Source organism: Sarcophilus harrisii, chromosome 6 (genome assembly GCF_902635505.1).
Source record: "Sarcophilus harrisii chromosome 6, mSarHar1.11, whole genome shotgun sequence".
NCBI lineage: Eukaryota > Metazoa > Chordata > Mammalia > Dasyuromorphia > Dasyuridae > Sarcophilus > Sarcophilus harrisii.
The window spans coordinates 44,752,968-44,773,272 of NC_045431.1; the positions used below are offsets into that span (position 1 = coordinate 44,752,968).

Sequence of the window (20,305 nt, forward strand, 5' to 3'; positions counted from 1 at the left end):
AATGGAAAGAAGGAAGACAGCAGAAAACATTAAATTTGCAAAATTATGACATGCTCTCAATGAATTCAAGTTCCTCTTTGAAACAAAAGCCTTAAAAAGTCGATTATGATTGCTGTTCATACATTATCCACAATTCCTAGATATGCCAAAGTGCAATGAAGAAATGTTTGGTGTATTATGCTGTAGCATATTTCTAATGATTAATCATAGACAAGAAACAGTATTAAAAAAATTATCATCAGTTATATGTGATTGGAAAACAAAGCAGGCTGGGCACTTAGGACAAAGACTATTTATTAGTTGAACAGCCTGCATACTCCACTGATATCAATATCTTATTGAGTTGTACATGCAGAATATTAGTGGATATACCAACTTTGGATAATTTATTGGACAGAATATATTCATTCAGTACAGGAAAGAATCTACTCAAGGCTTTTGGGAATGTGCTATCTCATTAGATAATGAGTTATCAAACTCAATGACCATTTATCCAGGACACACTGAAAGGACTTGTGAACTAGCTGCAGGATTAGATTTAGGTAATTCCTAAACTCCCTTTACTTTGAAATTCAGGATTCTGATATTTGACAGTAAAACAAAATGTTTTCAAAAATAAATGCATAATAGTGTTCTACTTGTGGAAATTTTCAGAAAATAACTTTCCTTTCTATATTAGATTACTTTCTAAAAGGGGGAAGAAATCCTTTGTTCAAAGTATGAATATCATTCTTTAAGCTCTAATTTAAACATTTAGTGCAGTGAGATAATTCAAAGCTCAAAAGCACCATTATTAATATATAATGAAAAAGTAAGTACAAATTCACATTTCTGTTACAATTGTAGGTGTTTCTACCTTCCTTTGCTTGGCCCCTGATGGAGTTTGGGATCCTCAAGGACCAGATCTCAGCAACTGTTCTTCTCCTTGGGTCAATCACATAACACAGAAGGTAACTCTTTGCTAACTCTAATATATCATTGTGAAATACAAATGCTGAAAAAAAAATCAAGGAACTTTTAAAAATCAAAATCATTTTCTTCTTATTTCCCTAATTGCACATATAAGTTGGTTTTGTGGGGAGAATGGGAGAGAGAGTCTTCAATAATTAATAACATGCCCAAGAAATTTCCTGACATTTTTTTTTGAGATACCTATTCTCTTTAAAGTTATATGATGTTGTCTGTTTTAAATAGGGGTCCTCAAACTACTGCCCGTGAGCCAGATGCAGCAGCTGAGGACTTTTATCCCCCACACCCAGGGCTATGAAGTTTCTTTATTTTTGTTTTTACTATAGTCTGGCCCTCCAACAGTCTGAGTGAACTGGCTCCCTATTTAAAAAGTTTGGGGACCCCTGCAATATCTTAACTTCAATAATGTTATGTATTATGATCTATAATTATAAATAATATTCTTTTAAAATCATGTCAACAAGCATTAATTAAGCACTTCTTATTTGTCAGAAAAGTATGCTCAGTACTAGAGATACAAAAAAAATTTAGTTCTGTTCTCAAGGAATTCCCATTCTAATAGGGAAGACAAATGTAAATCCAATGATCAAACAAAGTATGTCTAAAATAAATTGGGGACAATCTCAAAGGGGAGACATAAGGATTAAAAAAGACCTTGAAAGGCTTCTTATAAAAGGTACAATTTTATTTGAGACTTGAAGGAAATCAGGGACGAACAAATCCTAAAATGAGGAAATAAAATACTGTAGTAATAAGGGATAGGCAATGAAAATGCATAGAATCTGAAGATAAAATGTTTTGTTCAAGGAATAGTAAGAAAGCCAGAGTTTGTAGAGTTGTAGAGGGCCATAAGGTATAAAAGGATTGAGAAGGTAAGAAGGGACTTTATGATGGGCTTTAAAAGTTAAACAAAGGATTTCATATGGGATATTAGGGGGTCAGTAACAATGACCACAATTATAATAATATGTTTTCCATAGCAATATGAACAAGAGATATTTTCAAACTTCCAAAATAAAAGCTTCCAGTATATGTACCTTATTCTAGTACATGTATCTTGGATAGATAGTGGATTTTTTAAAAAATTAGTTCCACTTTTGAAATTTTGTCATTTGATCAATGTTACTTAGAACCTAATTTATCAACGTTGAAAGTACATTACTGTGTGGCAATAAAATTTTGCAGACTCAATTTAACAGGATTTATTTGGTTGCAATATGTTGAACATTTTTATTATTAATGCACTATGGGACTTTGCGTTGATTTTATAACAAACAGAGACCAGATGTGCATTTATACCAAAACTGTTATGGGATGAAGCCTTATTATAGCAATTTATGTGGCTTTATTCACTCTTAATATCAGAAGTCCTTCTATGGAAAATTAGTTAGGTTGTAGAATTTCTGAAAGATATTTTTTCCAAAAGAAATATTACAGAAGATAACCTTAGAAGAAATAGTCTTGCATTTGCACTCCTCTTTACTCATTTTAACTACCCTCATTCTCAATGATATACTGTATGGTAATCAGTAAATATTTACCCCAGTAGATCATGTAGCAAATGAGCCATAACTGTCTCTTCACCCTAAATCACAAACAAGGAGTAATGGTGAGGACTGTAGTTATTTTCATATATATATATATATATATATATATATATATATATATTGACATGATACCTGTTGCTATTCAAAGCTGGTAGATTGGATGTAACTCTGGTCCAATTTCAATACTAATCCTGACACAGAGATTGGCCTTTGATTTTATTACAGTGTAATTCTGACCCCAGGGTGAATAATTCTGGTGGGATATGATCAGATTAATAGATCAGTAGCATATCTGGTACCATTAGCAGCTTTGCATTTTTAAAATGCTTAGCCTTTGGGTTAATAATGATTTCAGTCATCATTCACCTAGCAAACTGGGTGCTTTCTTACTGTTTTCTGAAAATAGACTTCCAGGAAAAAAAAATACTTTTTTCCAATTAAGGAAAGGAAAGGATCACAGGACCACAGATTTAGGGCTGAAAGGAACTTGAGAAGAACAATTTATTTTACAATTAGGTACAGTGACTTATCTAAAGTCAATAATAGAGCCTAAAAGTTTTGTGTCTAAATTGATGCATTTTTGTTTCAAATTGCTGCATAAAAATTGTTATAATGTATTGACATAAAATAACGTTGCCTCATTTTTTCCTTGCTACTTTTTTGTATGTAATCTCATAGAGGAAAAATATTATCTGTAGTAAAAAAAAACAAAGTGTGTGTGTGTGTGGGGGGGAACAACCACTTCCCTTTTAATTGACAGTTTGGTTTGTTCCACAAATAACACTTGGTTTTCCAAAGTTCTTTAGACTTATCGATTTCCTCCCTATTAATTTCTTATTCCAAAAAACATTTAATTTGGATTTTTCCTGATCAGAATCAAGGATCTATCAGATTTACAGATCAGAAATTCATAATGACTTTTAAATATAGTGAATTTCTCAGCATATCATCTCAGTCAATATATTTAATTTTTTAAAACAAAATTTGAGAAATTTCAGGAACCTTAGATACCAATCAAAAGTCTAATTATCTCATTTGATAGATGAGAAATCAAGAATAAAAAAAGGAAAAGACAAGCTTGAGGTTACAGTTATTTGTGTTCAGTTAGTCTCTCTTTATTCTATGTTTTTGTTTTTGGTTTTTGCAGTGAAAATTTTTCCCCTCCTCCTCCCTCTAACTTGACTGTGGCTTCTTTAAAGACAGATGTAGTATTAATTCGTGCTCTGTGATTGGCTTAGTATTCTCCATCTGGTTCACTTATGTCATAAGTACTTTATCCATTGAAATATTGCCATTCTTCTTCATGTTGGAATGAAAATTTGAGTCAGGTGGATGTTTAGACAATAACAAGTGAACTGAGATGAAACTTTTGACTGCTATCTGAGGACCTAACTTATGGTACTGATATAAACATAAATATAGATGAAATTTTCCATTTATTATTTTTGAATACTGGGTACAAGAATGAGTTTATAGACAATGATAGCCCCTTGGCTGTCATTCTTTCCTTTTCCCCTATTTACTTGCAGCATACTATTACTATTCTCCCCACTGAAACTTCTCACTTCCCTTTTAATGATTTGTATTTGCGCATCCTTACCAATATTGATGTTCTAACTTATTGATGTCCAAGTGTGGGGACTTTTAAATGAAGGTATTTGGATGTAAGCTTCCTTTCAAGTTAGTCTATATGTCTGACTATTGAGTTCATTTATATTATATATAGTGTCAGAACATCTATTTAAAATTCCAAGGATTCATAATGTTTGTTTTTCTGGTTCATTTTGTGAATTCAAAGAAAGGATACATTTGAATTATCTATGAAGAAGATGAATCCATTCTGTCTTTAGTACAAGAACATGCAATCTCCTTTCCTTTCATGCCACATATGCTCATGAATTTTGAAACAGTGCTGTCATTTCAGGATTTTTTTTTGAGAAAGTAAAATGAGAGATGCAAAGGAAGTTAACAAATTGCAGGATTAGAGGAAGTGTTTGACCTGGAACTACAAAATGAACTTTGTCCTTAAATTTGCCTCATTTATTTAACTTTTGGGGTAGATTGAAAATTCTGTGAAGTTTAGTGTTTGGGGAAATAACTCAATCCAATAACCACTTATTGATTATCTACAAAGATAGTTATAGTGCACTATGCAAAGTTCAAAAAAGAGGTACAAAGTGTTAAGAGAATTCAATAGAACGAAAAGACAATCTAGGGGCATCAAGTAAAATTTTCCAGAGGAAGTACCGTTAGCCTAGGGAAAGTCAGTAGAATCATTTAAGAACCTCCCAACTATAAGAGACAAAAACATTTTGCTGTTGATTTAATAACTTTGGCTGAGATTGATGGAAAAATAGATGTATTCTTTCAGGGAAATGGCAGTGCTGCACTTAAGTACTTTGAATAACTCCTTAATGAATTCTTTTGGCACCCAGATTAGGATTTTTATATAATAAATGTCGTGAAATGTCAAAGCTTATTTCAAAGAAAAGTGTTTTTGGCTCCTGTCGAGGCTTAAATATGTAAATAATATCAATCTCTGTCATAATTAGTATGCTTAACTAAAGCTTATGGTTTTACCCCTGTTTTGAAAAGATTATTTATTGAAGGCCTTGTTATAATACTACTATTTAAACTAGACAGTGATTTGCTAATCTATACAAAACAAAAATGTAGATTTTTTTCAATGCTTACTCTTTTTTAGAAATAATTTTTAACAGATCTGAGTAACTGAACTTAGAAATGAAGTCTTCTTTGAACTCTTCTGGTTGAAGAATTTATATAGATGTCCCTATTACTTACCTCTCTCTCTTATGTGTGTACTTCACAAATCTAATAAGCAATATAAGGGAGCTGAATTTAGCCATCACTTTGATACAAAAACACTTCTAATCAAAGCAGAATTCATGACTTCAGCTAGCAGTCATTCTTCAGAATTGCAATAAGACAGAAAGTGACATGTTTGCTGCTTGTTTTTCTCTGCTTCATGGACTTTTGGAATGTTAGCACTAGAAGAGATTTTATATCATTTAATCTAGCCCTGTTAGTTTGTACATTCAGTCACTGGCCTCAAGGCTAAGCAAAATTTGAGTGTATGTATAGACTTAGGTGACATTCTGTTTATTTACAGGATCATTAAAAAAAATCACCTGGACATCAATATTTCACTTTTAAGCTTAATATTATTTTCTTCTCTTTATTGTTCTATACAAAATAATTGGCTCTTAATAGCCTATGAAAGCTAGAAAAATATTAAGTATTAAACTGTTTTTCACTTAAAGAACTCATGTATAATATCAAACTAGTTCATGTTATTGTGATTTTTCTTCTAGTTTAGTCCGGGACAAGTGTTCTTATTGCTATTCCACACATTAGAATATTCAATGCACAGAGGGAAAATAGTGATGAAGGTCTTTCTGAATTTCCTCTGAAGGATATGTAACAAACTTATTTAAGTTTATACAACTATAATGCATAATAGTTCTCCTGAACCTAAGTTCTCCTGATTCCTAGCTAGACTAGTATAACTGTCTTATCCAATATGCCACATTGCTTTTCCATTCTTATTTGTATTATTATGTAAAAGACCTCTTTATAATATAGGTAATTTGTTTTTATAAGCACTTGTGTTATTTAACTAACTACTTAAACAATTATTTTTAACTTTTGTTAAGGGAGTTATAGCTAGCTCCCCCCTTACTATGATAATTCACAGATGTTTATAATAAATACTTCAGGCAAACTTTCCAAATTTAGACATTTACATAGAAAATTAGTAATAATTTCCAGTAATTTTTCCATATTTCTTTGTTTTGCAAATCATTTTGCTTATCATGAAACTTTCTATTTAAATATAATGAAAAATGGTACTTATGCTAATATTCTTGAATTGTATGTAAAGGAAAAGTAATATCTAGTTTAGGTATTATGAAAATATATCATATCTCATGTGAAACTGTACAAAGTTATCTTCCATTTAGGTGTTATCTTAACTAGGCCAATTTGAATACTTATTCACCATGCTTTACAACCTTAAAATGTGGTGGATACTTTAACTACTTAACTGCTTTGGCTAAACTAACAGTGACCAAACCAGATTTCAATTATTTTAACCCCATGCTCCAGTATTTCAGTGAATCTATGGTATAATTAATATGGGTACATGTTTAGATGATCCAGATCCAGTACTATTTATGGCCTCCCATTCTCCTTTCAGTGTTCTTGGAAGTCCATTGACTTCCACATGTTCTTTTAACATTGGATAGCACCTGGATGATATACTGGTCATTCTACAACTTTGGATCTGATTACTTTGCTTTCTCTACAGGATACCAAGGGCCCCACACGAAGTATTTTTATAGTTTCATGGAAATAATACTGAAATATGAGTCAGAAGGCTTAAATGTTTTTCACTCCAGTTCTGTTAATACTAGATATATGACTTTAGGCAAGTTACTTAATTTTTATTTGCTTCAATTTTCTCATCTGTCAAATAAGGATTATGAGTCACACCCAACTTCTAGAATTGCTGACAGGATAAAATGAAGTAAAATATATAAAGCACTTCACAAAACTTAGTATTATATAAATGCTCATTACTGTTATGGACAACTAGCTGGTCCAGTAAATAGGATGCTGGGATTAGGGCCCACTTCTGACCTCAGACATGTATTAGCTGTGTTGAGTCTGGTCAAGTCATTTAACTATACGATCATTTCCTTTTCTATAAAATGAGCTGAAGAAGAGAAATGGTAAACTCCTCCTGTATCTTTGTCAAGAAAATCCCAAATGGAGTCACAAGGAATTGCACATGGCTGAAACAATTGAACAACAAAGCAGATGGCAAGCCACTTAAATTGTCATTGACCTAGGGGACTTTCTAATACTCATAAAATGCACAGGAGTTGCTGATCTATAATAATGGAAAGAAATTTCCCAATATGAGCTTTCCTATAGAAATAGTCATAAGTTGATTCTCTTTCTCCTTTTCCACACCAATTTTTTTTTAAAAAAGTATATGTATATACATACACAAAATTTTAGATTGTTGTTTTGTTTTTTGTTTGATTTATCGTTAAAATCCAGTTAGGAGTAGAGGCACAAATATGTACTATTCATGATTACCTATTTCCATCTAGAATTTACATACTTTAGTTGGAAAAGTCACCAAAAGAAGCCTTAGAGAAGATCATGTCTTGACATAGATAATAAATATCTTTCCACTGTTTCTTGTTTTCAAAACTGTAGTTGAAGTCTGGTGAGACAGCTGCTAACATTGCCAGGGAACTTGCTGAGCAGACCAGAAATCAGTTGAATGCTGGGGATATCACCTACTCAGTTCGTGCAATGGATCAATTGGTAGGCTTGCTGGATGTTCAGCTTCGAAACTTGACTCCTGGTGGAAAAGACAGTGCTGCACGTAGTTTAAACAAGGTAAGCAGCAAAGATGAAGGGCAAGAGATGGGATGGAGTTAAAGCAACTGAGTCTTTCCTTCTTGGCAAATGAATAGTTTCTTCCAGTGCAGTCAGGATGTGCTTGCTATTGTCAGTATGATTTGTAATTTAACACGTAGAAATTATATTCTTTTCATTTTGGTCAAAAAGCTAAATTTTTTATAAAGAAAAAAATTAGATTATTATGTTTCATTCTGTTTTAAAGATATGTCTCTTTTTTTTCCCCACAAGATTGAACTATATTTGTTTTTACCTAATATTGGAGGATTAAGTGAACATGAATAGATGTGATTTAGAATTTAGCACCATTATTGATTTTACTCATTTACCTCTCCTTCTTATTTAATATTAAAGCTAATAAGCAATATATATGACAGGTGAGCATCCAGGTCATCAAAAAGCAAAAAATAATAAGAGAAGAGCAAAGAAGGAAAATGTTTCCTCTATAAACCCTGAATCAATGGTAGAGTTAAATTTGAAATAGGGCATATGGAGGTTATGTATTCACACATAACATATATACACATAACACGCATATATACATGTATGTGGTTTTTTTCATAGTTATATATCCTATATTTATGTATCTCTATGTAAATATAATTCTATATCTATGTATGTGTGTATGTATATATATATGCATATATATATATATATATATATATATATAATTCTGAGGGATTATTTTTCCTTTCAGAGACATAAAGAATTTTAGATTGTTTTTCATTTTTAGTATGCTACATAATGTTGGATTTAATATTTATGAGGACTTTGCATCATTAAAATTTTTTAAAGCATGCCTAGATTTAATAGTAACACCATTATTATTTGATCATCACTCTCTAGTGGATGCCAATAAATTTATAGGTTGAAAAAGAAAGTATTCAAATTATGTTTGTAAGGAAAGATATAAAGGGCCAGGTAAATGTTAAGTATGAGAAGAAATGGAATTTTTTTAAAATTACACAGTCTCAAGAGGTGAATAACAGTCTACCTGCTAAAAGTATGTCAGATTTGTTCCATTCAAATGTAGTGTGTTCACTGAATGTTGCACATGAATGAGGTGATAGAGGGGGAAAAATATTAGTACCAAATTTTAGTTGCTAGAAGACAGTGACAATCTTGCAATTTAAGAAAACAAGATATTGATAATGACAGACTTAAGTCTCTATTATGGAATTCCCAAAGATAAATTTACTCCTTTAAAGTGAAAAATGGCTAAACAGACTGGTTCCTCAATTCAGTATTATTCAGTGCCATATTGAAGGAAAGGTCTCATCAAGATAGAAGGAAATAAAGATTAATTGCTTACTACAGATCAGCCAGATAATTTTATGACAAATAATGTTTGTATTGAAAAGTCAGCCTCAGAAGACAAATATTCTTAGTTGTATTTTATGTATATTATTATTTGAGGCTATTCTCTATGCAGCATCAAGGTTTTTTTGTTTTTGTTTTTAGCTTGTTTTATTGTATTTTTTGGTTTTGTTTTTTAAATAGCCATTCTTTTAATAATACATCAAGCCACAGATATCCATGAAACCTGTGAATGCTGGAAATTAAATTTGTGTTATTAGCCAGGCTGAGTTGATACTATTTAATGAATATTGCTGCCAGCAACTGTTATGATAGTATACTAGAAGTAGTCATTCGTATTAATGTTACATATCCATTACATAACTTGTTAAAGCAATACTGCTTATCTTTATTTAAAATGATGTTGATGTCTGACAATATCAGGTAAAGCTGGTAATTAATGTCACATTCTAACTGGCTCCAGCTAATCAGCTTTCCTATTCTGGATATCAAATAACGACATAACAGGCAAATTTTCATTTGTGAAGCTTTTTTTTTTTTTTTTTTTGCTTTCTTTGTTTCCCATTTGGCTCTTTTCAATTATATGATGTGGTTTGTCATACATTAATTTGCATGATGAGCTAAACAGTTGGGATCCATGAGGTTGTTCCCATGCTTGCTGGCTTGCTCTCATTTCTTATGGTTTCAACCATTCCTTTAAGTAGTTGTATCTTATTAGGTTTGCAAAGTCAACTTAGTACAAATCAATTGTATTCAGTAATGAAATCCCAGAATGGATGGAGGGAGGGAGGCATGCAAAATAGTGATCTGAGTCATTGATCCAAATGACAGACCCTATAATTTACTTGCACTCATTCTTTCTTGCTCTATGAGCAGTTAAGAATGCATGAATTAAAGTAAGAAGTGCTTAGAAGACAAAAGGCATCAGAGTAGCTGCTTCTTAAAAACCGATGATTTCTTCCTTCAATAATCTGGGCTTCTCAGGGACTGGAGAAATAAGGATAGTTGAAGAAAAGAAGTAATTTACAAAGATTTTTGTTCTATTCTTTTGCTAGGTCAAATAGCATCCTTTAATTTTACTATTTTAAAGTTTATAAAATGTAAAAAGAATTATCTTTGATCTTCTGTACAGAAAAATATAAAATCTCTGTGCCCCAAATATACTTGTTAACAAACAAAATTTCTAAAGTCTTGTATAATTATCTTTTCTGGGAGGAGGGATTCAAAGGAATGATGATAAATGCATTATCAGATCAAGAAATCACAAGTTTTTCAACCTGAAATGACTTGTCCCTTCATATTTATCCTCATGATGATGTCGTAACTGAAAATCCATTTTGCCTCTATAAACTTTTCATTTGTCATACACATAAAATATATAGTTTTCATGCAGAATGGGTTATCTGTATGAACTTATAGTTTGGTATACATCTTATACGTATTTTATAGGATAAACATAAACCATCTGAGAAAAGGGCTTCAAACATTTGACATAATCTGTTTCACTTTGTCTTCATTTCTTCTCTGTAATTCACAACTAACCCTGTTATATAATATATAACTCCAATCTAATAACAAGCACTTATTTTATTAAGTCCTACTAATATTTAATTGCAAGATTTCGTGACATAACTAATAGCTTGTTATCATTCAGCTTCCATCATTTTGAAAGGATTCTTGGGCCGCCATTTGCTAAGTTATTGCTATATTTTGTTGCTGCTTAGCTGTCATACTCTTTTAGAAAATAGTTCACAAATAAATTTTGTGTAGATGTGTTCTTTTAAATTTTTTCTTGGGTTCTTCTGTCACTAACTTATTTTTTCTATTCTGTGTTTAACCTGCTGTCTTTATGGAATCAGCTTCAGAAAAGAGAGCGCTCTTGCAGAGCCTATGTCCAGGTACTTTCAGTGTTTTTATAAATATGTTAAATTGTTGAATTGTCTGTGGTATTAGTATTGTGTATTTGCAGCTGATTAAATATGTGTTAATACATAAAGGCTGTAATCCAATAAATTTAGGTTTCCATTGAAGGGGAGAAATATAAAGTATATGAGAGACTCATGATATAAACAGGTTTGAGGGAAGGGGAGGGGCAAGATTATATTTTGTAAAACAGAGATATCCAGAATGAAAGGAAGATGCAATCAGAAATGGGAAGATTGCCACCTGTGCTGTGAGGTGAGTTGGGGTACTTATTTTAAGGCCTGAATCCTTCAGAAAGGTGGGGATGGAATTATGGATTCATTCAACAGATATTTATTGGGTAGCATCTCTTGGGAAGGCTCATAAAGTAACAAGAGAAGGTAAAAGACATCACTTACATAGTGCTTCAAAGTTTACAAAGAACTCTATTTAAATATTAGTTCATTTTATCCTCACAACAAACTCTAGGAGGTGGTTGCTAATATTTTCCCCTTTTATAGATCACAGGTAAAGGGACTTACTTGACTAATGTCACAAAGCCAGTAAGTGTGTGAGGCCATATTTGAAATCAACACCAGGTTCAGAGCTCTATCCACTGTATAAAATAGCTACCTAAATAATACAGATCAAGACCACAGATCCTATGATGCTCTTCTGAATTTGAATTGGGTAGTGTTTTTTTTTTTTTTTCTCAATTACAAAGCACTGAACTTGCTGTGACTAGAAATGATGATGTATCTGGATCATTCATATGTGTGTGTGGCTATATATAAATGTGCATATATCACTGTCATTGTATGAAGGAAATGGGAAATCCAGATAATAAAATGATTGCTCTATAAATTGTTCTCAGAAAATGCTAACTTCATAATTCCCATAAAAGCACCTTTACCTTATCTTATGAAAATGCTAACTTCATAATTCCCATAAAAGCACCTTTACCTTATCTTATTTAAATTTCCCCCAGATGCTTCTGTCTTTTCAAATTTCTTATGTGTTGACTTGGCCCTTGGTGCTATATAATTTCAACTATAAAGAGTAAAGAACCATTCAATTTTATTCAGTATTGATAGAATATTAACATACTTTTTCTTTTATGTTATGGCCATATTTTACTTTTTAATGTAAAAGAAAAAAATTAAAATGTCAACCTTCTTATTTCTCTTTCAACCTCTCTTTTCCTTTCTCTCTTTCTTCCTAAAGCTATCCAAATCCTCAGATCTGAAATCTTTAAACATGGAAGTTACAAAATACATAGAAAAGGGAAAATAAATGACATTGAAATATTTGTAGGACAAGTTAAAGACAGAAGAAATACCAAATTTTGATCATGGAAAATTGTCAGGTCACTTGGTTATTAACTTGTTTTTCTGCAGTTTTTACTTAAGATATTTTTAGTGGTATTTACCATTGACATGTTTTGATATATATAAGATATGATATAACTTCTATGATATATGAATTGAAAGTATCTTGAGTAATTAATCTTTTAATATTTAAAGTCTATGAAGTTCATGATCAAACGCAAATTGTTAATGGAAAACTAACAACATGTTTTATTCATTAGCTGTTTTTTTGGTTCTATAATTGATTATGAATAAAAATTTCTGCTATTTACTATGCATCTGACAAAATTGGATAATTTTGGTGAAAAAGAAAAATTGGGTTTACTAATAGATGATGATTTTTTTACTTTTATCATTTAGTTATGATTTCATAAAAATACAGATATCTTAGAGATTTCATTCTTAAAACAATGAAATCTAAGTTATAAAATATTTAGCTCATATTATTTGATACCTTGAACTAATCTATGAATTAAACATGAAATTAACCTTTATTATATGACAAAGGAGATATATATATATATGTATATGTATATGTATACTATTTTTAATTAAAATATAAAATTAAGACTTGTTTAAATAAAAGGTGATGACAACCAATGAGAGAAGTTTATTTTTGGCTAGATTTTTGACTTTAAAATATGTGATATTCAAGGAATCAATGACAAAATTTTAAATTGTCTAGATTTATTGGTTAAACTATCTTACTCCTACAATCTGTAGTCAGAAATACTCTTCTTAAATACAAATCTGGCCTTACTTACTAGCTGTGTGACCCTGGGCAGGGTGCTTAACCCTTTTGCCTCAGTTTCCTCAGCTCTAAAATCACTTAAATATGGAAAAAGCAAATCACTCCAGTATCTTTTCAAAGAAAACCCCAAATAAGGTCACAAAAAGTCAAACACAAGTGAAAAATTACTGAACAACAATAACACTATTACAATCTAGCTTTTGTTAATATCACTGTTTCAAGGAAAATAAATGGAGGTGAAAAACAAATTAGTTAATGTCGGCATTATTCAAGATGATAAATATGGTTCTGCCTATTAGCATTTTCCAGAGAACAGAAATTGATTGATATATGACATAATTAAATATTATTAACACGCCTTGAGCACATTTCCTATGTAGTGACTCATTACAGAAAAGGACTTTTACACAAGAGAATACAAAGGAACCTTATATTGTTAAATCTATTGAAAAGCTAACACATGATGTTGATAGAAAAGTCACCTTTTGTCTGTAAGATGACTCACAAGCCTGTTATCCTGTGTAGGTTTGAAAAAAAAGGTGCTTAGGAATTCATGGGTTTTTCACATGATTGAATGTTTTTGTTACAGGGATGGAAAATATATTATTCTACCAAAGCCAATTGACCCATAAGAGAATTTTAAAATCATTCAAGAGAAACAAGAAAATCATCAATGTAACTTAATTGTGAAGGGTTTCCTCTTCCACCCCTGTTTTTTGTATTTTAAGATATAGAAAGGTAAAAGGTTAAGACTGATTTTTTTCTAAAGAATTCAACACACAGAATTGAATTGCATAAATATATAAATATTTTAAGTACTCTATTCAAAAGATTCTGAATACTCAATTCAAAAATATTCTTATTGTATGGAGCATACTATACTGCATGCTAGGGATACCCCTATGAGCTATTTAAGATAAATATAATTTAAACACTATGGGTTCCTTTATCACTCCTAACATCTATACACTTCTTGTGAATGTCTTTACATAAATTCTCCATTCAAGGCTTCCTCAAGTTCTTGTAGTATTTTTTAGATACATGGGTAACATTCAGATTGTCCATTTGATAAACCGTACTCTAACTCAATGGAAAGCTCATGTACTTATTTTAAGTGTTCTCTATAACTTTTATGCCATTTACACACAAAAGTCATCCTTGGTACTATTTCATACTTGACTTAAGTCTACCACTTGTCCTTTTATAGATCTTGAGGGCACCTACAAGAAAGTCAAATGTAGAGTAGAAATAAGACTATGTACTCAGAGGACCTAAATTCTTAATACATATATGAACTTAATTAAAGGCACTTCACTGCTCCAGGAATTGGTTTCCATTTATACAAATAAGTCTTCGTCAAGTGTCTAGTATGTGTCTACCTAGTAGCACTTTACATTTACCATTTGTGGTAGTACTAGGCTAAAACAGTTCTTGCCTTAGTAGGAACATAATATATACTAAAGGAGAAAATTATGTATGTGTATTTAGGTTTAGACAAAACAGGTACAGAATAGCCTGAGGAAGTACTAGATGCTGGGGAAACCAAGAAAGACTTCATATGGAAAGGGATACGTGATCTGAGCCATGAGTAAAGCAGCTATTCCTAGAAACAGAAGGAGAGAGAAATAGAAGTAATATCGATTACACATGGGAAAGCAGTTATTGCAAAAGCATGGGAGATAAATTGTTATTTGTATAGAAAAGCAGAATATCTTTTTAGCAAGGTCATAAAATGCATGAAAAGGAATAATATATAACAAGACAGGAAAGTCAGAAAGAAGGCATGTTGTTGAGAGTTTTACATGCTACACAGAGGAATTTATAATTCATCCTAAAAGTAAGAGGGAACCACTAGGGTCTATTGAGTAGAGAGGAAGACAAGGTCAAAAGTCTGCATTAAAACATTCCCTTTGGTGGCTATATGGAAGATGACTCGGGTGAGAAAAAACTTTGAGAGAGAACAATTAATTATAGTTTAGACAAAAAGTGATAAGGGAACTGGTACAATAGCTTTGTGAAGGGAAAGAAGGAGGTTTATGCAAGAGATGTGGAGAAAGGTAAAAATGACAAGTTGTAATAAGTAAATGTGTAGAGTGTAGAGTGTAATTTAGGAGTCAAAGATAACACCAAGAAAGTACACCTGGATAACTGGAAGAATGATAGTAGCTTTGACAAAAGTAGGGTTGTTTAAGGAGAAACATAATAATCTCTGGGACATGTTGAATTTGAGATACCTACAGAGCATCCAGTTCTAAGTAACCAATAAAGAGTGGGTAATGTGGGGCTGTAACTCAAAAGGGAGTCTAGAGCTATATCTGGGTATCAACTTCCTGGAGATGATCATTATGCTCATGGAATTTGATAAGCAGGTCAAGTAAAAGTGTAGAAAAACAATAAAAATGCATCAGACTAAATAATTTCTAATGCCCCCATTCCTTCTAAAACCCTAAAACCCTAAAATTTCTAAAACCCTTCTAAAAACTTGCTAGGAAAATTGTGGTAAAATATATAATATACAAATAGTAATTACATATGTGCACATATACACATTTTTATGTTTGTGTACACATATATACTGATAGACTAATTTAATAAAGAGCCAATCTATCTGCTTGTCTTAATCTGGATAACAGCCACTTTAGTTTTTAGTTTGGATAGTTAAATCAATGTCTTTTGAATTACCGAGGATTTTATTAAAGAAGCTTTATAGCACTATTCAGTTCAGTGTATTTAATATGATGTAATCTATGGGTAGTTGCGTTTAGAAAATCTTAACATCAACAAGTAACCATTCTATTTGGACTTCACAAAAGGTTTTTCAGTGATACTAGTGAATGCTTTATATAAGCATGTCTCCCTATTTTATGATGTTTGATGTTAGTACTCAGAGAATCATAGAATAATTTTCTCCCATAATTGCAACTATAATAGAATATTTACCTAGGCTGGATACATACCTTATTCAAAGAGAGATTATGAACTGACATTCTTTCTTTTTGTGTATGTGAAAAAAAATCAACAAAAAACCACAATAGTTTTGCATATTGTGTCAGCTTCTCTGGCAATAATCTTTGAATATCCGGTCCAGTTTAGGAGATTGTCTCTGAAAAAATCCGCATTTCCCCCATTGTAGTTTAATAAAGTATATCCTGGATTCATAAATAGACCTTTCTCATGCAAATTTCATTGAAATGAAAAAGCTCATGGGTTTTTAGTTACTAATGTATCTTCTTCTCTTTTCATATACAAGTATCATTTGTGATCTTTTATATTCTTTTAAAATCTTTCCTTTTTTGATAAATTAAAAAAAATTCATTAGTACTATTAAAATTGTTACCTTCAACATGGATTTCTTTCATATGTATTTAGAGTGATTAATTTATTCTTCTTTTAAGTATCATTACCACTTCTTCATATTTGATATTGTGATGTTATGAATTAAGAAAATTGGTTCTAATGTTTTCACTTATGAAAATAGAAATACTGACATAGTGGTACTGTTGCAAAATCTGCTTTAAATTATCCTCTGTACATATAAAAATATAAATATTATATAGCCAAGGAATCCTGCAGGGTTGTTTTCTCTTTTACTTATTTTTACTATCTGTGAATTGTTCTCATAATCTTCCTTTATCCCCTACTCCAATGCTTTGTTAAAGAGATTCTACTTTAATTTTTTGTTTCTCATATTTCCCATGACTTTCTACTTGGCCAAGAGGTAATATAGTCATTATAGTCACCATACTATATGACAGTTTATTTCTTGAATTTCTCTAAGAAATGGCAATAATGTAAAGGTTTTTGTTGTTTTTTAACTTTCCTCTTTCCCATTTTTCTTAGTCAACCATTTAAGTAGGCTATGTTACATTTGTCATAATTATATATAGTATCTTTGCATTTATTCTAACTTCTTATATCTCACTTCCTAATATATGGTTTTTGACACAGTGATGCGGGTTTCCTGACTGTTCTATAAGCTAGATGTTCCATCTCTTGCTTCTGATCATTCTCTCTGGCTGCTCCTCATTCCTAGAATGTTCAACCTCCTCCACTCCAATCATTTTAGCTTCTTTTAAGTCCTAACTAAAATCGTCCTTCCTACCAGAAGGCTTTCCCAATCACTCTTAATTTCAGCACCTTCCCCCAGTTAAATATATCCTAAAAGTAAATATTAAACATTCCCCTTCATAAATATTTCCTATTGCTTTGTATATAGCTTGCTTTGTATATAATCTTCCATATTATCTCCTCATCAGATTGTAAACTAATTCTTAAAGGCAAGGGCAGTCTTTTGCCTCTTTTTTGCATACTCAGCAATTAACACAGATCATATACACACTAGGTGCTTAATAAATATTTTTTTGGATAGATGATCGATTTAAGATGCAAAATGAAACATACATTTTTGAAATTACTAATGTGGGAATCAACAAGAAAAAGTATTGGATTTGATCCAGCAAAATCTCTCCTTAAACCCCACTTGCATCATTTTCCATTCATATATCAAAAATGTGATGATAAACTGAAAAGCAAGGACAGAGAGAACTTTGATGAGTGACTACTTATAAATATATATTGAGTGATTATAATTATCAATGTGAGAGATATATACTTATAATAGAATACTCTGATAGAAGATGCCAACCAAGCAGAGTCCAATTAGAAGTGATTAAGAATAGATGGTAAGATCTTCCATATTTTCCCATTTTCAAGTGATACTGTCATGATTTTTGTCAATCCCCTAAAAGCTTTGAAGAGCAGTAAGAAATAAGAAATGAAAAATGATGCTTATTCCACAGTTGTATCTAACTTAGCCCCCCAAAACCCCACAATATCTATACAATAATAAACAGTTGGATATACAAATCACAGAGATAATCCATCAGACAGATATTGCATATAGAAAACTGAACTAAACATAAAACTAAAGAACTAGAAACGGATTTAATTACAAGGAAGAGAAACACTTTTGGAAAATTGTACAGTGCTTTTAGTGAATGACTTCAAGTTTCTCCCTGAAGTAAAGATGTATCTTTTAAAAATAACAATAATAAATTTTTATTGATGACTAAAAAATTTCTAGTTAATAATATTGTACTTACTAAAAATGAAGCCTCCTTTATAATAAAAAGCAGTTAAGCAAAAGCAAAGGCTACATTGTCTATCTGATAATATAGAGAATATTCTGCCTTTGTGCTAAGAGGAGAAAGATATGTTTCTGTTATCTTTAGGACCAACAATGGTTATTTCAATTAATACTTTTAGTTTTCTTTTCATTTAAGTTATTATAGTAATTATATATTTACCTCTGTTTTTGTTTACTTTACTCCATACACTTCTCATGTTACTACATTTCTTATGTTTCTCTGAGTTGCCTATATTTGGAATTTCTTACAGTACAATATTTCCTTATGTTTATATACTGTGATTTGTTCAAAATTCTCCAATTTTGGGGTAACAAATTTGGTTCCTTTTTAATCACATAAAATAATGCTATAAATATTTAAAATCATATTTATTTTTGAGTATCAGTGTTCTTCCAATGATGTCATATGGCTGAATGTTGGAATACCATTTTAGGATGAATTAAATCATAACAGGACAGCTAGGTGATATGGTAAATAAAATGTTGGTCCTGGAGACAGGAGGGCCTGAGTTTGATTTTAACCTTAGCCTTACCTCCCCTCCCCACCCACCCCTGTCTTACTAGCTGGACAAGTCACTTAATTCAGTATACCTCTATTCCATATCAGTAAAATGTGTTGGAGAAGGAAATGGCGAACTGCTACAGTATCTTTGCCAAGAAAATCCCAAGTGGAATCATGGAAAGCCAGAATAAAATAACTTAACACTAACAACAAGGTCACAAGTCACCTAAAAGGCAACAAAGAAAGGGATGGCAGATGTGAGGAAGTAGCAGTAGTTACCAAAAAAAGAATTATACACAAGTGGCATGATATATTTCGTCCAAATGATTTATAACTGGGAAAGGGGGCTGATAATTTATGTAGTGAAGAATGAGGGATAATCAATGAGAAGCTCACATAATTCACTGGGATGTAAACTATAACAAAAGATCTAGAGAAAGCTCCTAGCAAGTTACTTGAAGCTCCTACATGAACTTTTTTCAGAACAAGAGTTCCACCAGATCACAAGACGAGATTAGGTACAGATATGTACAATTAAAGAGTGCCCCACATTGATGAGATCACCCATCCATTGAAGCATATCTGGTAGTGAGTCATCTAAAACATTCGCCAGTCATTGGTATCTTTTTTTGATCAGAATTATCAAGAACTATTGGCAACTTAACAACACAACTTCAAAAGCATGGAGTTTTCATAGTGAATTTTTTTTTTTTTTTATTATCAGCTTCCTTTGTCCTCTAAATCTGAGAGGCAGTATGTGCTCCCTGGAGAAACAGAGCACTTGTGAGAACACTGCATAATGGGATGGATAAGTAGAAGTTCCCATATATACATATACTTATTGAGTCATCTTTTGGAACTTGCTGTCATTGAATAGTCTGATAGAGAAGCAATCAAACATAAGGTACATAGAATAAAACAGAAATGTAGCGATGAATTAACATTTTCTCTTATCTCTTTTCTCCTATCCTTTTCTTCTTTCTAACCATTCCTCCCCCTTTCTCTCTCTCCCTCTTTTCCCTTCTCAGTATTAGTTAATTGAATTCTAAGATAGCTATGTCTTTCACAAGAGTTATCTTTTTAGTTCTAAAGTTTTAGACATCACTTATTTTTCCTTTAGTTACCCGATCCTACTTATTTGCCAGTACATTGAAAGTACATGCATTAGGCTATTTTGTAAAAATCATATGCTTTATGTCAAAGTATTCTAAGGCAGTTTAGGATTGAAAGTCATTAAATCTATTGATTAATAAAAAATGCATAAAATTCCTTCCCAGATAATACAGATACTGAGAATTTGTGTGTGTGTGGTATAAACATTTCTGCCTATTTCCTTTCATTTTTGTAGTA

General features: G+C 31.5%; 1 protein-coding gene across 15 annotated transcripts in view; it reads left to right on the forward strand.

Annotated features, from left to right (window-relative positions):
• ADGRL3 (adhesion G protein-coupled receptor L3) overlaps positions 1–20,305 on the forward strand; it is a 571,267-nt gene that overhangs the window by 388,646 nt on the left and 162,316 nt on the right. For 12 of the 15 annotated variants that reach the window (XM_031942424.1, XM_031942418.1, XM_031942420.1 and 9 more), the window contains 3 exons: positions 847–950; positions 7,764–7,949; positions 11,147–11,185. In XM_031942424.1, coding sequence (XP_031798284.1) covers positions 847–950; positions 7,764–7,949; positions 11,147–11,185 — 329 coding nt within the window. The remainder of the gene's footprint in view (positions 1–846; positions 951–7,763; positions 7,950–11,146; positions 11,186–20,305) is intronic. The other 3 variants (XM_031942422.1, XM_031942426.1, XM_031942427.1) reach the window with 1 other exon arrangement.